At 40.6% G+C, this 22,978-nt stretch overlaps 1 protein-coding gene across 1 annotated transcript in view; it reads right to left on the bottom strand.

Moving 5' to 3' along the window:
* The window catches only part of CPED1 (cadherin like and PC-esterase domain containing 1), a 349,788-nt gene that overhangs the window by 229,243 nt on the left and 97,567 nt on the right, over nucleotides 1-22,978 (bottom strand). Inside the window, exon 3 of the mRNA XM_089672109.1 lies at nucleotides 2,707-2,801. Within this exon, the coding sequence (XP_089528235.1) occupies nucleotides 2,707-2,801 (95 nt within the window). The remainder of the gene's footprint in view (nucleotides 1-2,706; nucleotides 2,802-22,978) is intronic.

Raw genomic sequence — 22,978 nt, 5'->3', positions numbered from 1 at the left:
TCCCTGAAAGAAATTGGGACTATTCGCATGCAGCCCATCATTCGGGGTGTGTTCCCCTCCCAAAGATCCCACAAGAAGGATTGGAGCCTTCACAACCTAGCCACCTGTCAGCTGGAGCTTCAGACAGTGAGGCGGAGAGTGAGGATCTGTGTGTTGGCTTCGACTTTGCTTTCGTCTCACTCTTAGTCAAAGCAGTCAAAGAGTCCCTGAAGTGGAAAGAAGCCATGGAGTCTCCCCCTAAACACAGGAAATTCTTCAAACATCTAAGGAAGGATCATCCAAACTTTCTGTTCCTGGAGGAAAATAGGATCCAAAATGACATATATATAAAAATAAATAAAAAATAATAAAATAAAATTTTTTGGAAAAAAAAAAAATAAAAAAAAAAAATAAAAATAAATGAAACTAGTCCTTTTAAAAAATATGTTACAAATTTACACATTTTAAATATATTTTATATTATTTTAGAAGATCTTAATAATTTTAAATTATCATCTTCCCCTGTAGAATAGTTTCACTTCAGGGCTAGTTTCCTTTATTTTTCTTTTATTTTTTTTTTCTTTTCTTTTTTATTTATTTATATATATATATGTAATTTTGGATCCTATTTTTATATTTAATTTTTTTTACATGTAGTTATTCAGTTTATATATTGTTTTTAACATTTGTATAAGGTCTATATGTATAAAAAAAAATTTAGGGTTATATTAGTATTCAATGAGACCTTATTTTTTTATTTTGGTTTACACAGTGCATTATGTAATAAGAGGAGTTTAGTTAGGGGTCCTTGTTTATTATTCACTCGTATATATATATATATATATATATATATACAGGTGACGTTCCGATCTGGCTTCATATCACGTAGCCCTGGTATTTATGGTTTTCCGTATTAAGATAATATACAGTATAGCTGGCTAGTATAAAGGTTCCTAGTGGTCTTCATTAACATTTCCGTGGGAGACGAGTGTGGAATCATCGGAGAGTGGAGGATCCGCGTCTGGTGGAGCACTTCACACTACACCTCCTATTTAAGGGAGGTCCATCACTATAAGTGCCAGCCCTGAGGAAGTCACATGGTATTGTGACGTAACGCGTAGGCCAGCACGTAGTGATGCACTTCCGGCGTGGACGGCATCTTGGCACATCCTGTTCCTACACCCATGCAGAGTACACCCAAAAGCATGAGGTTAAACGCTGTTGTATGCTGAAGGCAAATGTGAGTGTAAACATGATTACATTTCTTTTACCTCTTTGGAATAAACATATTATACTATGGGAAGCTGTGTTTATGTTTTCTAAATTAGATATTGGCACATACCCCTACCTGTATTAGGAGAGGAGCCACCACCTGAGTGCTTACTCCTAAGAGGGAGATCTATTTGCGGGGAGAGCAGACCAGTGGAGAGGCTGTATGCGTGAAGGATCTGAGGGTGTGATCCCAAAAAAATGCTTTGACCCGCTCTGACCCACAGTCACTAACATCAGCACGATTGTTTTTTTGATTTTGATGAGGTGGTGTTATCAACACCAAATTGGACTTGCACAGATCAGACTTTTTAGTTTGATCAAAGCGTGTGTTTTTTTCACAATATTGGCACAGAAAATTTGTCACTTTTATTTTTGTTTTATATATACATTCATTGCACATCTGATATGTTCCATCAATATTGTACTTTATTTGCGGTATATATTCTTTGATATATGTTTTGGCACTAGGAGTTATTTGGCGAGTGCATTTATTATTTTTTATGCACAAGGTTTTTTGCATGTTCATGCGTTTACTATAGAGTCTATTGTGACCTATCACAGGTTTATTTAATTTGGACCACCATTCACTATCACCATCCTATCTGGTTTTAGGATATAATTATTTGTGTCATTTAGTCTATGTGTCACATTGCATGGTTGTGCATTGTTTCACTGTTGTTTCACTTATTTTACTTTAGATTGTGGCACTTTAATGGAGTGCATGGCTCCAGTTTGAGTTCACTATTGTGTTTGTCCACATAGTTTGTCACCAGTTTTTTAGGTCGGACAGTCTATTCATTCTTTTCCATGGGAAGAGTAAAGGAGACTGGGCGTCTCCCAGGTCAGTCCTGGTCTGGATCATCCAGGCCATACAAATGGCCTGCAGAGCTAAGGGCTTGGCACCTCCAGAGGCAGTGACCGCACACTCAACCAGAAGTGTGGCTACATCCTAGGTAGCTTCTCAGCATGTCGCCCCTGAGATGAATTGCATAGCGGCCTCATTGTCCTCAATCAACACTTTTATGGATCATTACTGTGTAGAACCTGCTTCCTTATCCTCTGTTAATTTAGTTTTGAAAGTCCTGTCAGTTGATGGGGCAAATTGAAGTCTTTGTTTGAGTAACTGCCCACCTGTGTGTGTATGGCTGGTTATTTCCCATACATATGCTACCATGGAGTCTGTTAGGAAAATGGAAAATTTCCTATTAAATACTTGCTGTAATTTTCCTTTCCTGATGGACTCCATGGCAGCAGGAGTACCTCCCAATGCCATGAGTACGCTAGTTATGGAACACAGCCTCTGGAGAGGAGCAAAGATTTATGGAAGTGGGGTCCTATGGGAGAGGAGAGGGCTGGACTAACCATACATATGCTGCCATGGAGTCCATCAGGAAAGGAAAATTACAGTTAGTATTTGATAGGAAATTTTCCATTTTTTTTTAAATATTGGCTTACCTTTCTCAGTTGTTGTATTTTAGCAAGTTCTTGTTTTTCATTGCAATTTTCAGCTGTACTTTTATTTGAAGGAATGTAAATCAAAATATCTTGGCCTTAAAAAAAAAAGATACACCTTGTTAGAATCCATTATAACAAAACTCTACAAATTGGGTACAATGAATAACTTGCCAATATAATGAACCAGTCTCATCACATGAAACTGACAGACAACGCCTAACTCAGTTTAAAGCGGTAGTAAACCGCGTCCGAAAAAGTCCCTTAAAGGTAAAGGCATAATGTGCTAGTATGCATCACATACTAGCACATTATGTAAAACTTACCTCAAAACTAAGTCCTCCAGTGGTGCGCTATCACTGCTGTAGAGGCTTCCATCTTCACCCGGTTTTCCTTCCATGTTTGCGAGCTCCGGTCATCTGGCTGGCTAAGCCGCGATGACGTCACTGCCGCACATAGGCATGAGAGCCTCGGGACATGGCACAGTGCTCTGAAGAAATGGCACAGGTATGCCGTTCCTTCAGAGCACATGCTCCGGTTGTAAAAAAAAATCCTGAATATCTCCTAAACGGTGCACACTGGGAGATATTCATTTTATCTACAGGTAAGCTTTACTATAAGCTTACCTGTTGGTAAAAATTAACAAATTAGCTTTACTACCACTTTAATGAGCTGTGCAGTTATTAAAGCTAGAACGCGTACAGTCCATACCTCAAATGTTCTTACACAGGGTCATTTCCCAAAATAGTATTTGAGACACTCTAAACAAAATAATATTTTAAATATAAAAGGACACTTGTAGTCTGAATCACTCACTGATCTCTTTATATATATACAGGTATAGGCTACCATCAAACAGACCTTCCCTATTGGGCATACATGCTTTGACTTTTTTGTAAAACCTGCAGTAAAAGGGTATACCTGAGAAGTGATTTAATATACTGGCCTTAGAATTTCTTTCTTTCAGACAATAGGAAATGTTGAAAGTTTTAAAACCATAAGGTCAACAGTCTTAAAGTTTAAATGCTTATGTTTCAAAAAAGAAAAAAAGTTGTTGTTTGTGGTGCCATTCAAAGTAGATCAGCCATACTAAATTGTTGCTAGTGCATTACACATAACAACATAGAACATTTTTGCTGCATGAGTCTTTGAAATGATGGGGAATTCAACAAAACTTCTGTATAACTTAGGATGCACAGGGTGTATACAACAAAGGGAATGCTACGCACTAAAAAAAAAGCATAATTTTACACATTGTAGCACATCCAGTCTCTCTGCCCTGCTTTTGGGACCCCCCTCCCAGTATACAGCACATGTGGGCTTTGTTTAATAAAAGCCAGCATTACAGTATACTCAGAGAGGAGGAAGTCAGCTGTAGCAGTCAATAAAGCAGCATGAATCAATGTTTATAAACAACAATGCTCCAGATGTGATTATACAAAGATACAAAGTAAAATTTTGTTACTTTTGTATCATTCTGTTCATTTATCTGCAGATCAAATGGATGAATCTAGATCTGCAAATGATGTCAGGTAAAGCAACCTGACAATTAGATTTTGTTTTTTTGTTTTTTTTTTTAAACAAAATGTTTATCTGTTTAACCCATTATTAACCTTTACTCTAATCAGCCTTATTTAACTGATTCGTCTCATTCTCTCTTCAGCTATTATTATTCTATTTTATTAATTAATAATATTTAAGCTTTTTTGCCTTTGTTTTGTTTGTTAATATGTTTACACATTTAACTTACATTCATACATTTCCCATTTAAAAAAGCACAGCATGGAAGAAAAATGATATTATTTAATTTGTAAATAACTTTGCAATGTACCAGAATCATAACTTTAGAGTCATTTTAAACAAGACAAATTATAGAATAAAATAAACACATTTTATGTGCAATAACACTATTTATATTTAACCAATTGCCTACTAGGCACATATACCCACTTCCTGCCCTGACCAGTTTTCAGCACTGTCAAACTTTGACTGACAATTACTCAGTCATGCAACGAAGTACCCATATGACATTTTTGTCCTTTCTTTCACACAAATAGGTCTTTCTTTTAGTGGTATTTAATCAGCACTGGGTTTTTTATTTTTTTGCGTCATAAATGAAAAAACGACCAACAAATTTGAAAAGAACACATTTTTCTTTGTTTCTGTTGTAAAATTTTGCAAATAAGTAATTTGTCTTCATAAATTTTGGCCAGAATTTATACTGCTACATTTCTTTGGTAAAAATAACTTAAATCTGTGTATATTATTTGGTATTTGTGAAAGTAATAGAGTCTATGGTATTGATCATTGAAAATTGATCACACTTGATGTACTGATGTCCTATCTCATTTCTTGAGACACAAACAAGCCAGGACAGTACAAATACCCCACAAATTACCTCTTTTTGGAAAGTAGACAGCCCAAGGTATTTAGTCAGAGGCATAGTGAGTTTTTTGAAGTTGTAATTTTTTCCCACAATTCTATTGAAAATGAAGATTTTTTTTTGTTATTTTAAAACATTTTTATATTAAAAGGTTATTTCTCCCACACGGCATATGCATACTTACAACACCCCAAAAACACATTCTGCTACTCCTTCTGAGTATGGGGGACATGTAAGGAGCACCGTCAGGTGACTTACGGGTAAATTACACATTTAATTTTCTGACTACCTATTACAATTTTTTTTTTTTTTTTTTAAAGAAACTTTTTCTGGTTTTATTGTATACACACATTAACCAATGGTGAAATTATGCAGTAATCATAGCTTGGCAACATGTCGAAGCCGGTGAAAGATTCAAGAATAATAATTGTACATGAAAACAAATTGTCAAAACCCCAAGAGAAACAAAGAGGCATCAGAGAAATTTAGTAAGGAGAAAGTTACTTATAGGAAGGAGACATCGTCTGATGTATCAGGTTACAAGGGCTTAAGAATAGAGTATCAAGGGTTTAGAAAAGTACATGTATATATCTTCATTTGTATGAATAAACCTATAGATGCGCAAATGTATGCCATGTTGACCATTTGTCAAATGACCAAGAGGAAGGTCATCGTGTATATGGGTAAGAAGTAGATGCAAAATGAGAGCAGAAGGTAGAGATAGAGCAGTGAAGAAAGAAGAACAAGGAGCTGCAAGAACCAGCCCAGAAAAGAGTATACGGACAGAAAAGAAAATAAGGAGAAAAGGAGGGCAAGGAATTTTGTTACCAAAGATCAGAGATCAGAAGTCAGAGGTCTGAGATCAGAAGACCAAGAGGACAGGCCAGAATATAGAGATTAGGATACTAAGATAATAGGGTGTTAGAATAGTAGGCTACTATGATGATATAATATAATTGGAAGCAGCTCAACATTATATGTGAAAGTGTGCTATTACGGGGACTCTTCACTAAGGGTCAACAGTGAAGCGAGATTATGAAAGACAGCGAGAATAGGAAAACAGAAGCCAAGGCGTAAAAAGGGCAGATAGTCAAAGTAGGTGAGTAAAGGTTCTTGAAGACTTAGAGAAGGTAATTTAGCAGTCATTTGCCCCCTAAGACAAATAAAACACGTGCATCAGGAATCACCTAGAGGCTAAGTTAGGGCTAGGTTAGAAGTCCTTGGGAGGGAAGCTGGGTCTCCGAAGTAGGAAATGTTCTTGAAACATATTGACCCCATTTGCGGTTGAACTTTTCCTCTCCCGATGTAGATGGAGAGATATGGATGCTGAGCCGATCCAAGCGAAGTAAGAAGTTAAGTTCCAATTTGACATCCGAGATGGTTGGCGGGCTGTTGGAAACCCATTTTTTTAGAATAGATCTTCTTGCAGCCATCAGACAAGTGGACAGCCACGGTTTGGCGGCTCTGAGCCTAGCAATGTGCTGGTGTGTAGCAGCAGACACGGAAGCATCCAAGTTGCCGAAAAGAAGCAGCAGTGGGTCTCTAGGTAACGGGAGAGTTGTGATGAAAAGCATGAAGTTCAAAAGTTGGTTCCAAAAGGTAGAGATCGATGGGCAATTCCAGAACCTGTGGTGGAGTGTCGGCTTACATAGACCACAGAGCGGACACGTAGAGATCGATGAGTCTGAACGTGAGCACAGACAGGGCATATAAGCGTGATGCATAATTTTAAACTGCTGCTCCCGCCAAAATTCGTTTGTGTTAAATGCACAGGTCATGTTAAAACCTGCGAGTATTTGTTCCGCAGCGAAGGCATTGTCAAAGTCTCGGATCCACAATTTGATGGATGTGGAGGATTCCAGCGGTGTTGCATATTGCATAGACAATTGACTATATATATCAGATATGTTATATTTCTGATTCCTAACAAGGACCTCTATCACCGTCGTGCAGAAACGAGTAAGTTTATTTTGAGCTATGGATTTCACAAAATTCCTGATTTGTAAAATGTACAAAAAATTATGAGAAGGCAACTCAAACGAGCTAAGGATTTGTTGGAACGGAAGGGGAGATCCTGATGCAAAGTCATATAATTGGCTAACAAGTCTAAGTCCCTGGTTGTACCATAAATCGTAAGCTGCATGTTGTTGAGAGACAGAGAAGGAAGGATTGTGATGAATGGGAAGAAAACGAGATATCCAGGGAGAAACTCCTAGTCTACGTCTGACCTCCCTCCACGTGAACAATGTGTCCCGTATGAGTGGATTATGTTTAAGATGTTCCGGGAGTGAGTTGAAGTTGGAGTGTAGAAGGGCTGACAGATCGAACGGGCTCACCATGGCTGACTCTAGTTGGTAATTGGAGAACACGGACGCTCGGGAGAGCCAATCTATACACACCCGTAAAATGCAGGATAGATTATAAAGCCTAATATTGGGGAGGCCCAGTCCGCCCTCACATCTAGGGAGAAACAACTTATGTATGGCTATGCGCGGGCGGCGCCCCCTCCATAGGAAACTAGAGATCGCCTTGTTTAACTTGACTATATCCGTATGTTTGAGCAGGAGTGGGATAGTTTGGAGAGGGTATAAAAGCCTCGGAAAAGTCGTCATCTTGAAGAGATGGGCTCTGCCCATGAGTGATAATGGCAGGTCTTTCCACATTTCCAATTCTCCTAAAATTTTTTGGATCACTGGCGAATAATTCAGAGAATAAAGGGACGAGGCTAATTTCCCAATTTTAATACCCAGATAAGTAATATGATTAGTATTAATTTTAAATAGAGAGTTGCAGACCCAATCAGGAAGCCGAGCATGATATAGGGGAAGAACCTCACTTTTCGCAAAATTTATACGGAGACCCGAGCAGCACCGAAATTCTGCGAAAACTGTCTGGATATAAGGTAAATCTAGAGTTGGGTTGGAAGTGAATATTAATATATCGTCAGCAAATAAGGCTATGCGGAGATCTTGTTGACCATTTTGAATACCATGGAGGCGTGATTGAAATAACAGGAAACGGGCTAAAGGTTCTAGTGCAAGATTGAAAAGCAGGGGGGATAATGGACACCCTTGCCTTGTTCCCTTATAGAGTAAAATAGGGTTGGATATTTTTCCCGCTGCTACTATCTGAGCCATAGGGGCAACATACATAGCCTGAATCAATTGTGTAAATGGACCGGAAAAGCCAAATTTAGCAAGGACTAGTTTGAGCCATTGAAAACTGACATTATCAAAGGCTTTTTCAGCGTCAAGAGAGACAATTGCTAGATCCTGTAGTGGGTTGATTTTAGCCTGATGCAAAACTGAAAGCACTTTGCGGATATTTGACGTGACCGATCGTCCCTTTATAAAACCCGCTTGAGAGGGGTGAATAAGCGAGGGTAAAATAATGGCCAAGCGGTTAGCTATAATTTTAGAAAGGATCTTTGCATCTAGATTAAGGAGGGAAATGGGACGATAAGATCCAGGATCCGAAGGGTCTTTGCCTGGAGATAAAGCCCACTCTCCAGGATGGACTGATAAACCAGCTGTAGAGTAGGAGAGAGGGCTGGAGCTTTACCATTGGCTAAAGATCTAATAGCTAGGCAGATATCCGCTTGTGATATAGGGGCATTTAGAGATTGCAGCGCTATTGGATCTATTTGAGGTAGACTTACTCTGTCCAGAAAGGATTGTGCTTGTTCCTGGTCAATAGGATCCGGCCCATATAGCTTTGCATAAAAGCTTTCCAAAATAGATATGATCTCTTCCGGAGATTGTTTAAGCGCTCCCTGAGAGTCTTTAAGAAAGGTGAATTGTGTGGGGGTGAAAGGCTTCCTACATAGGCGCGCCAATAATTTGCCTGGTTTATTACCAAACCTATGATATTGTAAGTCAAGATGTGAATGGTATAATGTTTCCTGCGCTGCCGCCCATGTGTCAAACTAGTTTTTAGCATCCACCCAAGCTTTCCTGTTTTCCTGCGTATTGGACTCTGCCATATCACTTTGTGTCTGTCTAAGAAGGTTACTAGCCTCAGTAAAGTTATGCAGAATTCTTTTTTTATAAGCGGACGTAAAGGCAATAATTTTACCACGTAATACCGCCTTCCCCGCATCCCAAAACAAATTTGGGTTGGAAACGTGGGCCGCATTAGTAATTTGGAAGTCTGACCATGTGTCTTTTAATTGCTGGGAGAGTTCCTGATTATTCGCCAGATACGAAGGAAAGCGCCATATCTTAGGATGTGGCGTAGGGTCTAGAAAATTTATAGTAACAGAAATCGGTGAGTGATCCGATATGGCTATGTCATGTATAGTCGATGATACCACATGATGCAGTAGTACGGGGTTACAGAAAATATAATCGATTCTAGATAAAGAATGATGAACAGGGGAATAGAAAGTGTAGTCTTTGCCGTCTGGATGTGCTAAGCGCCATATATCTGTAATTTGCATTGCTTCAACGAAGCTACATAGTAAAGTAGGTGTTGGACGGGAAATCTGAGAGGAGCGAAGTCCACATTCAACACTCTGTGATTTATCCTCCTGCTCTTGCATAACGGAGTTAAAGTCCCCTCCCATGATGAGAGGCTTGTGAATATAGGCCGCCAGTCGCGTCGAGAGGGCTTGGAAAACCTGTCTCGTCGGGGAGTTGGGTGCGTAAAAGTTGGAGAGAACCAGCTCCTGGGATCCGAGTTTAATATGTACTGCTATAAAACGACCCTCAGTGTCAGCGTCCATGGAAATTAATTCAGGATTAAGCCGTTTGTGTATAAGAATAAGTACCCCTGCTTTATTGTTTAAGGAGGAGGAGCCAAAGATCTGGCCTACCCAGAGTTTACGCATACGGGCAAAATCCGATTGGGTAAGATGGGTTTCTTGGAGCAAAGCTATATCCGCGCGTAAACGCCGCAAGTGTCTTAGTATCGCCATGCGTTTGTGAGGAGATCTGAGGCCCTTAACATTCCATGAAAATATACGTGTCATTTTAACTGTTGTAATATATATAGTGAAAGGATAAGAATCTTACCAATTAGAGATGGAGGAACGGATGGCGCTGCTATGTAGGGCAAATGGAGGTGGTTGGAATCTGGTCTCAGAGGACAAAGGAGTTCTCCCAAGAAGTAGAGATGAGAAAGAAGAGAAGAGAAGACAGAGAGAGAGGCAAGGGCCCTATTTGAGCCCAACAAAAAATCAAAACATACAATATACCAGAGCAGTAAACAGGACTTCACGTCATTCCGCATGCTGTTTCCACCAATACCAGCGTAACCGGGAATGGCAGGGGCGGGACCTGCCCCAGGGACCATTGCCGATTTGTTGAGGCGAGGAAGGGCGCCCCGCAAACTTATTCCCAACAACGGCTCCAGCATCCCGCCATTCACAGCAACGCTGAAATATGGAATCAGGCACATGTAGGAGTAAAGAAGTAGTAACATCAGGCATGTAGGTAAATTAAACAGTAACAATGAAACAGGTGATTACGAGGAAACGCCTCAACATCAGAAATTACAAAAAATAAACTCGTGCTGAACAGTCAATAGACTCATACATTGGAGTGTGATAATATATCAGTAAATAGCAAGAGGAATCTTTCCAAGATGAAAATGAAAAGAAAAAACAAAAAAAATTGAAAAAAATACATCCAATTGAGCCAATCGGATCAGGAGTAAGGCTGGAAGAAGTTGTGAAGAGACCGATGGTTTCTCAGACCTTCAGGGCGGGTGAGATTTGGAGGACGCTAGATTAGTGCGTTGACGTTTGGGGGGGTCTTTGCGAGGACTGCGTTGGTCTCTGGGACCACTATTCCTACCCGCGGGATCCCCATCCTTTAGGTGGTCTTGCAAATATTGGTGGGCTTCTTCAGGATAAACGAAAGATTTAGAATCCCCCGATGGTGCAGTAAAACGTAACGTGGCCCGATATGCTAGTGTGAACTTTATTCCTTTCTGGTAAAGAGTAGCACAGACTTGCTGGAATGCTTTCCGTTCACGTGATACTTCCTGTGAGTAGTCTGCAAATAATAGAAATTTGTGACCCTCAATTTGCAGAGAACGGGAGTTACGGAAAGAGGTGAGGATCGCTACGCGGTCAGCATAATTGAGATAGCGGACAATCACAGAGCGTGGCGCACGACGCTCTTTAGATGGGGGGCCCAGGAGATGAGCTCTCACCACCTGGCAAGAAGAAGATAGGCCCAAAGCTGCAGGGATCCGCGCTCAGCAGAGATCAGGGAGAGAACCTGTATTAAAAGATTCTGGAAGACCCACAATGCGTAAGTTATTCCTACGTGATCGATTTTCCAGATCGTCGATTTTATCCATTATACTTTGCTGTACACGATTGGATTGTGAAGTGACCGCTTGCATTGAATGAACTTCATCTTCTAAATCCGATATGCGCTGCTCAGCCTCAGATAAACGTTTAGAATGATCGCCTAAATCTTTCCTTAGCTGTTCAATGCCCATTGTGACAGCTCTATCTACAGCCTGTGTTATGTTTGGGAGCAGGATAGAGGACACTGCCTGAGCTATTTTAACATACTGCTCAGGAGTGTTATCAATTGCAGAAGTGAGTGGGTAAGCAGTGTGGATGGTGAGGAGAGGCTCTGTCATACCTGCTCCCTTGTTGTTATCCCGCTCTGTGCCTGTGTCCATGCTGTGACAGGCATCGTCGGCCATCTTGGCTGCAGAGGGGGGAGAGCCGCATCCCTCCGCCCTGGCCGCCGACTCATGGCCGGACTGCGCCGGCAGAAGGTACCGCTCCATGCTGGGGCCGCTGCAGGAAGGTAAGGGGCACCCCAGGACTGTATAGCGGGGGTCCCCGAGGCAGTAGGCAGGCTTTATAGAGCCGGGATCCCGGGAGCCGCGGGTCCCGCGAATTACAGCATCCGGCGCCGGAACCGGAAGTACCTATTAAAATTTTGAAGGCCCTGGAGCACAAGTACAATGGAATTACCCAGAAAATGACCTCATTTTGAGAAGCAAACACCCCAACGTATATTTTGTGAGGCATAATGAGTCTTTTGAAAATGTCATTTTTTTCCACGTTTTCGGAAAATGTGGAAAGAAAATTAAAACATTTTTTTTTACACAATGTTGTACATTTATAAGATATTTTCAACACATACCACGTACATACCAAAAATTACACCCAAAAATACATTCTGCTATTTCTCCTGAGTATGGGGATACCACATATGTGAGACTTTTCCCCAGCCTGGCCACATAGAGAGCCCCAACATTCAAGTAGCACCTTTAGGCCTTTCAGGGGCAAAAATTACACATCTAATTTCTTGACAACCTATCATGTTTTTAAAGGCGCTGGAGCACCAGGACAGTGGAAACTCACACAAAATTACTCAATTTTGGAAAGCAAACACTCCAACGTATTTTTTGTGAGGCATAATAAGTCTTTTAAATAGAGATGAGCGAATCGAACCAGGCGAAGTGGAATTCGTTTCGAATTTCAGGAAAAATTCGATTCGCGTCGAATCCGAATATTAGCATACTTCGGGTGCGCGAATCGGATTTTTCCAGATCAGCCAGCAAAAGTGTCCCTGCAGAGAGCTCCGCTATTTCTGACAGTTCTCTGACAGTTCCTTCACATGTACAGCGGTTGAAACATTGTATCTATTTGTTTCCATTTAGGATACAGATGTTTTTATTCAGAAACAGATACAATGTTTCAACCGCTGTATATGTGAAGGAACTGTCAGAGAACTGTCAGAAATAGCGGAGCTCTCTGCAGATACACTTTTTGCTGTACTGGAATACTTCTTCTTTTCATTCTTCTTTTCATTCTTCTCATTCTTCTTTTCATTCTTCTTCTCATTCTTCTTTTCATTCTTCTTCTTCTTTTCATTCTTCTTTTCATTCTTCTCATTCTTCTTTTCATTCTTCTTCTCATTCTTCTTTTCATTCTTCTTCTTCTTTTCATTCTTCTCATTCTTCTTTTCTTCTTCATGAAAAGAAGAATGAGAAGAAGAATGAAAAGAAGAATGAAAAGAAGAATGAGAAGAATGAAAAGAAGAATGAAAAGAAGAAGAAGAATGAAAAGAAGAATGAGAAGAAGAATGAAAAGAAGAATGAGAAGAAGAATGAGAAGAATGAAAAGAAGAATGAGAAGAATGAAAAGAAGAATGAAAAGAAGAAGAAGAAGAATGAAAAGAAGAAGCAGAAGAATCTTTTCATTCTTCTCATTCTTCTTTTCATTCTTCTTTTCATTCTTCTTCTTCTTTTCATTCTTCTTCTTCTTTTCATTCTTATTTTCATTCTTCTTCTTCTTCTTTTCATTCTTCTTTTCATTCTTCTTCTTCTTCTTTTCATTCTTCTCATTCTTCTTTTCATTCTTCTTCTTCTTCTTCTTCTTCTTCTTCTTTTCATTCTTCTCATTCTTCTTTTCATTATTCTTCTTCTTCTTTTCATTCTTCTTCTTCTTTTCATTCTTCTTTTTATTCTTCTTTTCATTCTTCTTCTTCTTCTTTTCATTCTTCTTTTCATTCTTCTTCTTCTTTTCATTCTTCTTCTTCTTCTTTTCATTCTTCTTTTCATTCTTCTTTTCATTCTTCTTCTCATTCTTCTTTTCATTCTTCTTCTTTTCATTCTTCTTTTCATTCTCCTCATTCTTCTTTTCTTCTTCATGAAAAGAAGAATGAGAAGAAGAATGAAAAGAAGAATGAAAAGAAGAAGAAGAGTGAGAAGAAGAATGAAAAGAAGAATGAAAAGAATGAGAAGAATGAAAAGAAGAATGAAAAGAAGAAGAAGAATGAAAAGAAGAATGAGAAGAAGAATGAAAAGCAGAATGAGAAGAAGAATGAGAAGAATGAAAAGAAGAATGAGAAGAATGAAAAGAAGAATGAAAAGAAAAAGAAGAAGAATGAAAAGAAGAAGAAGAAGAATGAAAAGAAGAATGAAAAGAAGAAGAATGAAAAGAAGAATGAGAAGAAGAATGAAAAGAAGAATGAAAAGAAGAATGAAAAGAAGAAGAATGAAAAGAAGAATGAGAAGAAGAATGAGAAGAATGAGAAGAAGAATGAGAAGAATGAAAAGAAGAATGAGAAGAATGAAAAGAAGAATGAAAAGAAGAAGAAGAAGAATGAAAAGAAGAAGAAGAATGAAAAGAAGAATGAAAAGAAGAAGAAAAAGAATCTTTTCATTCTTCTCATTCTTCTTTTCATTCTTCTTCTTCTTCTTTTCATTCTTCTTCTTCTTTTCATTCTTCTTTTCATTCTTCTTCTTCTTCTGAGGATGAGGATGAAGAAGAAGAAGAAGAAGAAGTAGGATGAAAATAAGAAGAATTCCAAGCCGGCAAAAAGTGTATCTGCAGAGCTCCGCTAAGTGTATCTGCAGAGCTCCGCTAAGTGTATCTGCAGAGCTCAGCGGTTGAAACATTGTATCTATTTGTTTCCATTTATGGAAACAAATAGATACAATGTTTCAACCGCTGTAAATGTGAATGTCAGAGAACTGTCAGAAATAGAGGAGCTCTGCAGATACACTTAGCGGAGCTCTGCAGATACACTTTTTGCCGGTTTGGAATTCTTCTTATTTTCATCCTACTTCTTCTTCTTCTTCTTCTTCATCCTCATCCTCATCCTCAGAAGAAGAAGAAGCGGATGAGGATGAGGATGAAGAAGAAGAAGTAGGATGAAAATAAGAAGAATTCCAAGCCGGCAAAAAGTGTATCTGCAGAGCTCCGCTAAGTGTATCTGCAGAGCTCCGCTATTTCTGACAGTTCTCTGACATTCACTCCATACAGCGGTTGAAACATTGTATCTATTTGTTTCCATTTATGGAAACAAATAGATACAATGTTTCAACCGCTGTAAATGTGAATGTCAGAGAACTGTCAGAAATAGAGGAGCTCTGCAGATACACTTAGCGGAGCTCTGCAGATACACTTTTTGCCGGTTTGGAATTCTTCTTATTTTCATCCTACTTCTTCTTCTTCTTCATCCTCAGAAGAAGAAGAAGAGGATGAGGATGAGGATGAAGAAGAAGAAGAAGAAGTAGGATGAAAATAAGAAGAATTCCAAGCCGGCAAAAAGTGTATCTGCAGAGCTCCGCTAAGTGTATCTGCAGAGCTCCGCTAAGAAATAGCGGAGCTCTGCAGATACACTTTTTGCCGGCTTGAAATTCTCCTTCTTCTCATCCTTCTTCTTCTTCTCATCCTTCTTCTTCTTCTCATCCTTATCCTTCTTTATATCCTTCTTCTTCTTCTCATCCTTCTCCTTCTTCTCATCCTTCTTCCTCTTCTCATCCTTCTTCTTCTTCTTCTCATCCTTCTTCTTCTTCTCATCCTTCTCCTTCTTCTCATCCTTCTTCTTCTTCTCATCCTTCTTCTTCTCATCCTTCTCCTTCTTCTCATCCTTCTCCTTCTTCTCATCCTTCTTCTCATCCTTCTTCTCATCCTTCTCCTTCTTCTCATCCTTCTCCTTCTTCTCATCCTTCTCCTTCTTCTCATCCTTCTCCTTCTCCTTCTTCTCATCCTTCTCCTTCTCCTTCTTCTCATCCTTCTCCTTCTTCTCATCCTTCTCCTTCTCCTTCTTCTCATCCTTCTCCTTCTTCTCATCCTTCTCCTTCTTCTCATTCTTCTCCTTCTCCTTCTTCTCATCCTTCTCCTTCTCCTTCTTCTCATCCTTCTCCTTCTCCTTCCTCATCTCCAAGGGCATTTAAATTAAAGGTACAGTGTTCTGCACTAATTTAAAGGCTCTCTGAAGCCTAGAAACCCTTTTTATAAGTTAAATTCGTAGCGAATAAATTCGCATTGAATCGAATTTCTTCCTCGAATTCGGCGAATCAGCCGAATCGAATTTTTGAATAATTCGCTCATCTCTACTTTTAAACATGTAATTTGTTTCCCACAAGTTTTTGGAAAATGTGGCAAGAAAATGAACAAGTATTTTTTTTTAAAACAAGTTGTCAATCTATAAGATATTTCTAAAACAAACAGCATGGACATACCAAGAATTACACCCCAAAATACATTCTACTACTCCTCCTGATTATGGGGATACCACATGTGTAAGACCTTTTCAATGTCTGTACAGATTATGTGCCGAGCAAATGTAACACAAAAATCAACAAACACTGTAAAGAAAACAATGTAAACAAAAGATTACCTGTGGTATGAGGAGAGCATTGGTCTAGGTCAGTACAGGAAGCAGGCTGACATCCAGGCAGCAGGCAGAAACAAGATCCATAAAAAGTCCTGGGTCAGTACAGGCAGCAGGCGGATATATGGCCAGCACAGCCAAAATATGGTTAAGTCAGCAGGCAGGAACATGGTTCATAAAATGTCTTGGGTCATTACAGGCAGCAAGCAGAGATATGGTCAGCACAGCCAAGGTATTTGTCCAGGCAGCAGGCAGGAATATGGTACATAAAATGTCCTGGGTTATTACAGGCAGCAGGCAGGGATATGGTCATCACAGCCAAAGTTTTTGTCCATGCAGCAAGCAGGAACATGGCCCATAAAAGGTCCTGGGTCAGTACAGGCAGTAGGCAGAGATATGGTCAGCACAGCCAAAGCATTGGTCAAGGAAGCAGGCAGGAACATCAGGCGTAGGGTCTCAGTCAGGTAGGACCAGGGCACAGGGGTAGAGGCTTTGTCCCACTCGATCTCTTCGAAGCCTCCAGACAAACAGACCCTGTTCTGGGAATTACAAAACCCAGAGAAAACCAAAAACTGGTTTTCTCTACTCAGAATTCTACTCTGAAGCACCTCCCATATGTGAGACCCTGTGTTATCTTGAATCCTACTACTACAGTAGTACAGTAGCAGGGCAAAATATCAATCCAAGCAGCAGGCAAAAATCATGGTCGATTAACAGTGCAGGAAGAAGGCATAAGCGTGGTTGATAATCCAGATGGCAGGCAGAAGCATAGTCGATAAACAGGCCAGGGTCAGTTCAGGTGGAAGGCAGAAAGGCAGAAACGTGGTGGATAAACATTGCAAATGGCAGGCAAAGGCATAGTCGATAAACAGGCCGGGGTCGGTTGGTTGAGGCAGCAGGCAAATGATCAGAAGAGATATTGAAATGGGGAAATGGCAGGCAGTTTGAAATATGGGCTAATATTTTAGTAATGTGTGAAGACATTGGAAGCAGTCTCCAATACACATGCCTGGTTGAGAGGGACACTGGGGACAGTGAAAATGTGTGTCTTTTCTAACTCCTGCTCTGCTGCATACCCGACATCTTTTTTGGCATCTTCGACCTGCTTCTGTTGGTGGAATGCTCTCAGGGAAGTAGCGCTCATGAAGTCTGCTCAAAGAATCGGAATTAATGCTTTCTGGGGGGATCCTTGCTAATAGATAAGGGACAGGAAAACTTCTTCTATAAATTTGAGGAAGGCAGTGGGTCTTTCTGTGGATTTGGGGTTGGTGATATACGCATTATATATAGCCAAATTAATAAAATAGATTGGAACTTTTTTATACCAGAAATGGGACCTTCTTGTCGCTAAATAGGGCTGCAAAATTTGATCATTGAAATATCCCCCCCATGTAGAGATTATAATCTTGAATGGCCGCAGGCTTTTGAATTGGACCGTGTCTTCCAGTAATTTCCACCGAGGTGTCGTTGTGGATGGTGGACAGGATGTAAACGTCTCTCTTATCCTTCCACTTCAGGGCCAGCACTTCATCATTTCTTAGGCTTGCTGATTCCCCCTTTGTAGCCTGGTATTCACTAGAGATGCTGGGACGGCCTTCCTGTTTTTTCAGGAGGTACCGCAGGCCAAGGTTTTCTCACAGTATAGGTGTGGGAAAAGGGGCAGACTAGTATAGAAATTATCCATGTAAATGTGATAGCCTTTTTGGAAAAGTGGATAAGCCAGGTCCCAGACAATTTTCCCACTACTTTTCCAATGTAGGTTGGGCACTCAGTGGGATGGAGCTGGGAATCTTTGCCTTCATATACATGGAATGCATATAAATATCCCGTGGCTCTTTCACAAAGCTTGTAGAGCTTTACTCCATATCTCACCCTCTTACATGCATTATATTGCTTAATGCCTAGGGAAGTGGACAAGGGATTCATCCACACATACTGTACATTTTTATCGGGGACAAGAAGTTCAGAAAATCTTTGGAAAAAAAATTAAAAAGTGGGCGAATTTTGAATAATTTGTCATAGTTGGGATGATCTCTAGGAGGGCACTGGGTATTGTCACTGAAATGAAGGAAATGCATAATCATCTCATAGCATGACCTGGGCCAGGGGCAGACTGACCATTTGGAAACTCGGGCACTGGTCGAGGGCCCGGGGTCAGTAGGGGGCCCCATGAGATGCCCCTGGTACCTTTTTCATAGGCTTTTTTGAGTTTGGGCAAGGACACAGGGGAACCATGATCCCCTATTGCCCAGGGGCCCCATGAGTTGTCAGTCCACCACTGACCTGGGCACTACAGCAGAATAACTTGGCATGTGGTGGATTGGGTATGTGGACCAGTATGCATGTCCTTCAGTTTTTTTCCTAAGCCCCATGTTAAGGGTAAGGCCCAAAAATAACTTAAATTCCTCCAATGTAAGAGGTCTCTATTCAATTGGACGGGCATAGGGTGAACTGGGGTTGTTAGAAATGAATTGTTGGGCAAAAAGGTTTGTCTGGTCTACAATAAACTGTAGTACAGTGTCAGGCAAAAATAAATAAAAAGAAGCAATTGCTGAAAAATTCTCAGTGTTGGCTTACACACCTGGCTGTGCGGTGAAAGGGGGAATGCTTGCTGATCCAGAGTTGGAGGGCAGCCATAATGGGTTGACAACAACATCTGGGAGGTACGTTTGGGCCCTGATTCTTGGGGGTTGATGGAATATTCTAGTGCTGGTACTGGGTCTTTCCTCTATGGGTCTAGCAACATTGGCCTTTGCAGATTGACCATTGGGGTGTCTGGCACTGCTGGTGGCTGCTTCATTTTCAGAGCGCCATATCCTTTTAGGAGAGACCCTTTTCTCTTCTGATTCAATCGCTGATCCACTGCTTTCTATGGGCTCATACACTGAATCAGAATCGGACAGTGAGAGCTCCCCGCTGCTCTCATCTGTCATACTGAAGATTTTGAATGCCTCCTCCCTAGTGTAAACTTGTTTTGACATGGCTGGCTCTGGTGGCACTGGGACAGGTAGACTGCTGATGTTGGCTGTAGGACGGGTACTCTGGTGATGGTGGCTGTGTGACTGTACTCTGATTGTGGCTGTGTGATGGTACTCTGCTGATGGTGGCACTGATGGATGACAGGTGTACTGCTGATTGGCACTGATGGGTGACAGGTACACTGATGGGTGACAGGTACACTGCTGGTCACTGCTGGGTAACAGATGCACTGCTGGGTGACAGGTGCACTGCTGGACACTGCTGGGCGACAGGTGCACTGCTGATGGTCACTGATGGGTGACAGATGCACTGATGAGTACTGATGGGCATGAAGTATACTGATGGGCGACGGGTACACTGATGGGCCACAGGTGCACTGCTGATCGGGCAACAGGTACACTGCTGGGTGATGGGTATACTGATGGGCGACAGGTGCTTTAATGGGCACTGATGGGTGACAGGTGCACTGCTGATGGGTACTGATGGGCAACAGGTGCACTGATGGCCGATAGGTGCACTGATCAGCACTGATGGGCGACAGGTGCACTGCTGATAGGCACTGATGGGCGACAGGTACACTTATGGGCGAAAGGTACACTGATGGGCAGTGATGGGCAACAGGTACACTGATGGGTGACAGGTACACTGATGGGTGACAGGCACACTGATGGGTACTGTGACAGGGGCTGTGATCTGTGTATGCACTGTAAAAATGGTAACTCATTATTAGAAGATTCCTCTCTTGTGTGTGAGGAGAGGAAGCTGGTAACAGTGAGTTACCGCTCTGTGTTTACATTTATGACAGGCTGTGATTGCACACAGCCTGTCACGTTGTAAAGAACCACAGCCAATGGCTCTTTACCACGATCGATGATAATCTGTGTCCCAGGGACACAGATCACAAGCAATTACCATACGGCACGCACGCGCAATTAGAGTAGGAGGACATCATATGACGTCCTCCCAGAATGAGAGAACCGCCGCCCGTCCGTCATCTCCATATATGGCGGCCGGGAGGCGGTTTAACTAACACTGCTCAAAAAAAAGAAAAATTTGTTTTTTTTGTTGCTTTTTATTAGGATTGTGAAAAAAAAATCATTGTTGCAAGATGATATCTTGAAAAGAAAGTCTTGTTTTTCCTTAACCCCTTGACGCCAACGTCACACAAATATGCGGCCTCACGGAACTGGCCTCTTTTCCATGGGGCCGCGTATTTGCGTACCTGTCTTTATGCTGGCACTCCCAGCACAAAGACCGCGGTGTTACTGAGAGCCCCGGGTCCCGTTCTAACGATTGGGACCCGGGACTCCCGATTCCAACGATCGGGACCCGGGACTCCCGATTCCGGGTCACATGACCGCTGCTATCACAGTGATCAGTCACTGTGCAGCCTGGTCCCCTTGTTTTTTTCTCTCTCTATGAATGGAGAAGAGAGATACATTGTATCTCTCTAACGCCTAGCATAGAGAGAAAAAAAAATGTTTGTAAAAAAAAAAAGATAAATAAATAAATATTAAAAAAGAAAAGAAAAAATTAAGAAAAAATACCTAGATCAAGCGTTGATCTAGTACAGTGCCAGGGTTATTGTTTGGGTCAGGGTCAAAGGTGAAGGTCAAAAGGTCAGGTTCAAAGGTCAGGATTTTAAAAAAAATTAGTATCAGTGTCAGTTAGTGTCAGTGTGTTTTAGGTAAAAAAAAAAAAAAAAAGACAAAAACAAAATGCGTACTATTGTTTCTGGGCTGTACTATGGGTACAAACAACAAATAACATACACATATATGGTATCGCTGCGATCATCAAGAGCTGGAGAATTTATTTTGGGTTGTTCTTTGGTGGTAGGTTATGGCAGTAACAAGAAACACATAGCTAAATAAATTTTTTTTTTTTTTTTTACTATTTTGGGACAATTTTCCTTTGATAAAAAAAAAACAGGAGATATCCATTACCATTTACCACCAAATGAAAGCCCAATTTGTCCTGAAAAAAACACGGTATATATCACCTGGATGTACAAAGTAGTTGTGATGATATGTATGGTTTTACTAACACATGTCAACGTTGCAAAATTGTGCTTAGACATTTCGATTTGTTTTACCCTTAGGCGTGAAGGGGTTAAAAAACCCAATATATGCATTACCTTGCTAACTTTAGTAATAACAAATATATCACTGAATAAATAGGTCCAGAAATGTAAAAATTGCTCTGGTCCATAGGGGGTGAACAGGAGGTGTAAGAATCAAAGTGGCTAAACAAACATACATTACTTTATGGAATTGTGTCCTGCTTCATTGAACATTTAATTGCACATCTTTTAATATTGGGTAACCAAGTATCATTACCAGTCATACCAATGGGTATGTGTTTACTCCCAATTCAGATAAACATTAAATTACACCAGTGTTTCATAAACATTTCTAAGTCAAGGAACCCTTTAAAATTATCTCAAGGCACCCAATTCTAAAATGTAAAAGAATAAACTAATAGTTTCATATTGCAGCAACATTCACACATGTAGGAAACCCGATGTTAGAGGTGATTTGTTCTTATAAAAAAAAATGCACCTTTGCACATTGGAACTGACTAGTATTCCAATGTTTCTTTTCCTTCAGTTTCTCTCCTGCACTCAGCTAATGTGACCCCATGTGACCCCATGTGGAGAGCTAATGTGGAGAGGGGTATGGGGGGGGGCAACAAGGATGCTGTGTAGACGTCCTCCTTATTAACTGATGACATCATCTGTTATTAGGACACCAGTAGCTGGAAGGTTGTAATAGTGCACAATGAAAACTTATGGCTTTAAGTAGCCAAAAGGTAGGCTTGATCCGCCCATTGACATGTATACAATTTTTGGGCAATGTTTAGGCATTTTGCCAAGGCACCCCTGAGGAAACCTGAAGGCACTCTGGATGAAAAATGCTCTTTGATACAAAGTAAGGAAATGGAGTATTGTTATGTACCATTTTTATGAAGTTACCATGTACAGAGAATGTGTATAAATGGAAAAACCTAAATATGCAGCAAGACAAATGCACCAAGGGTCTGTTCACACCACTCTGTTATGGTAGTGTACTGTACTTGAGCTGATGAGCTGTGGTGCCTTCCATTCATTAATTTTGAATGGCGCCCAATACACTTCCATAATGCACAGTGTGGTGTTCTGCACTGCAAAAAAATTGTTTAACTCAGCCTACTGCAATAACACATGAAATCATGTACATTACAATGTTGTACTGTGATCCGACCCCTACTGTCTGTGCTGTTTATGTGGATAAATTACTCTTCTATGGTGGGCATATATACGATTTGACACATTGGTATGTGTTCACCACCTAAGGTACTTATGTCTACAAAAGGCCTTGCGCTAGAGTTGCCACCTCATCCCTTTAAAACTAAACACATACTAATTACACAGGTTCTGTGGATGATTAAGCTGGTAATTAAACTCTCTGAGTGCCTTATGTGTAATATATTAGCCTCAGAACCTGTGTAATTAATATGTGTTTGGTTTTAAAGGGATGAGGTAGCAACCCTACCTTGCACACATAGACTTCTGCCTGTATAAGACCATTTTACACAGCAAGCTCTTACAAACCATTTGCAAAATTACTATGGACAGCTTTCTTGAAGCTTTTAAAATAACTTTCAGCTCCAGTTTGGGGACATTAAACACAAATCATAATGAGAGTGCTCAGCACCACCTTAAACAAGCTACTAGAAAGATTCAGCACTGCTCAAAACTTGTAGAATGACTGCTAGCAGCTTATTTAAAGTGACAGTCAGCACTCTCATTAGGAACTATGTTGAAAGGTTGCTT

Source organism: Staurois parvus, unplaced genomic scaffold (assembly GCF_062004578.1).
Source record: "Staurois parvus isolate SC_StPar_1 unplaced genomic scaffold, SC_StPar_1.0 ptg000120l, whole genome shotgun sequence".
Classification (NCBI taxonomy): domain Eukaryota; kingdom Metazoa; phylum Chordata; class Amphibia; order Anura; family Ranidae; genus Staurois; species Staurois parvus.
This window is presented reverse-complemented; position numbering and strand designations above follow the sequence as displayed.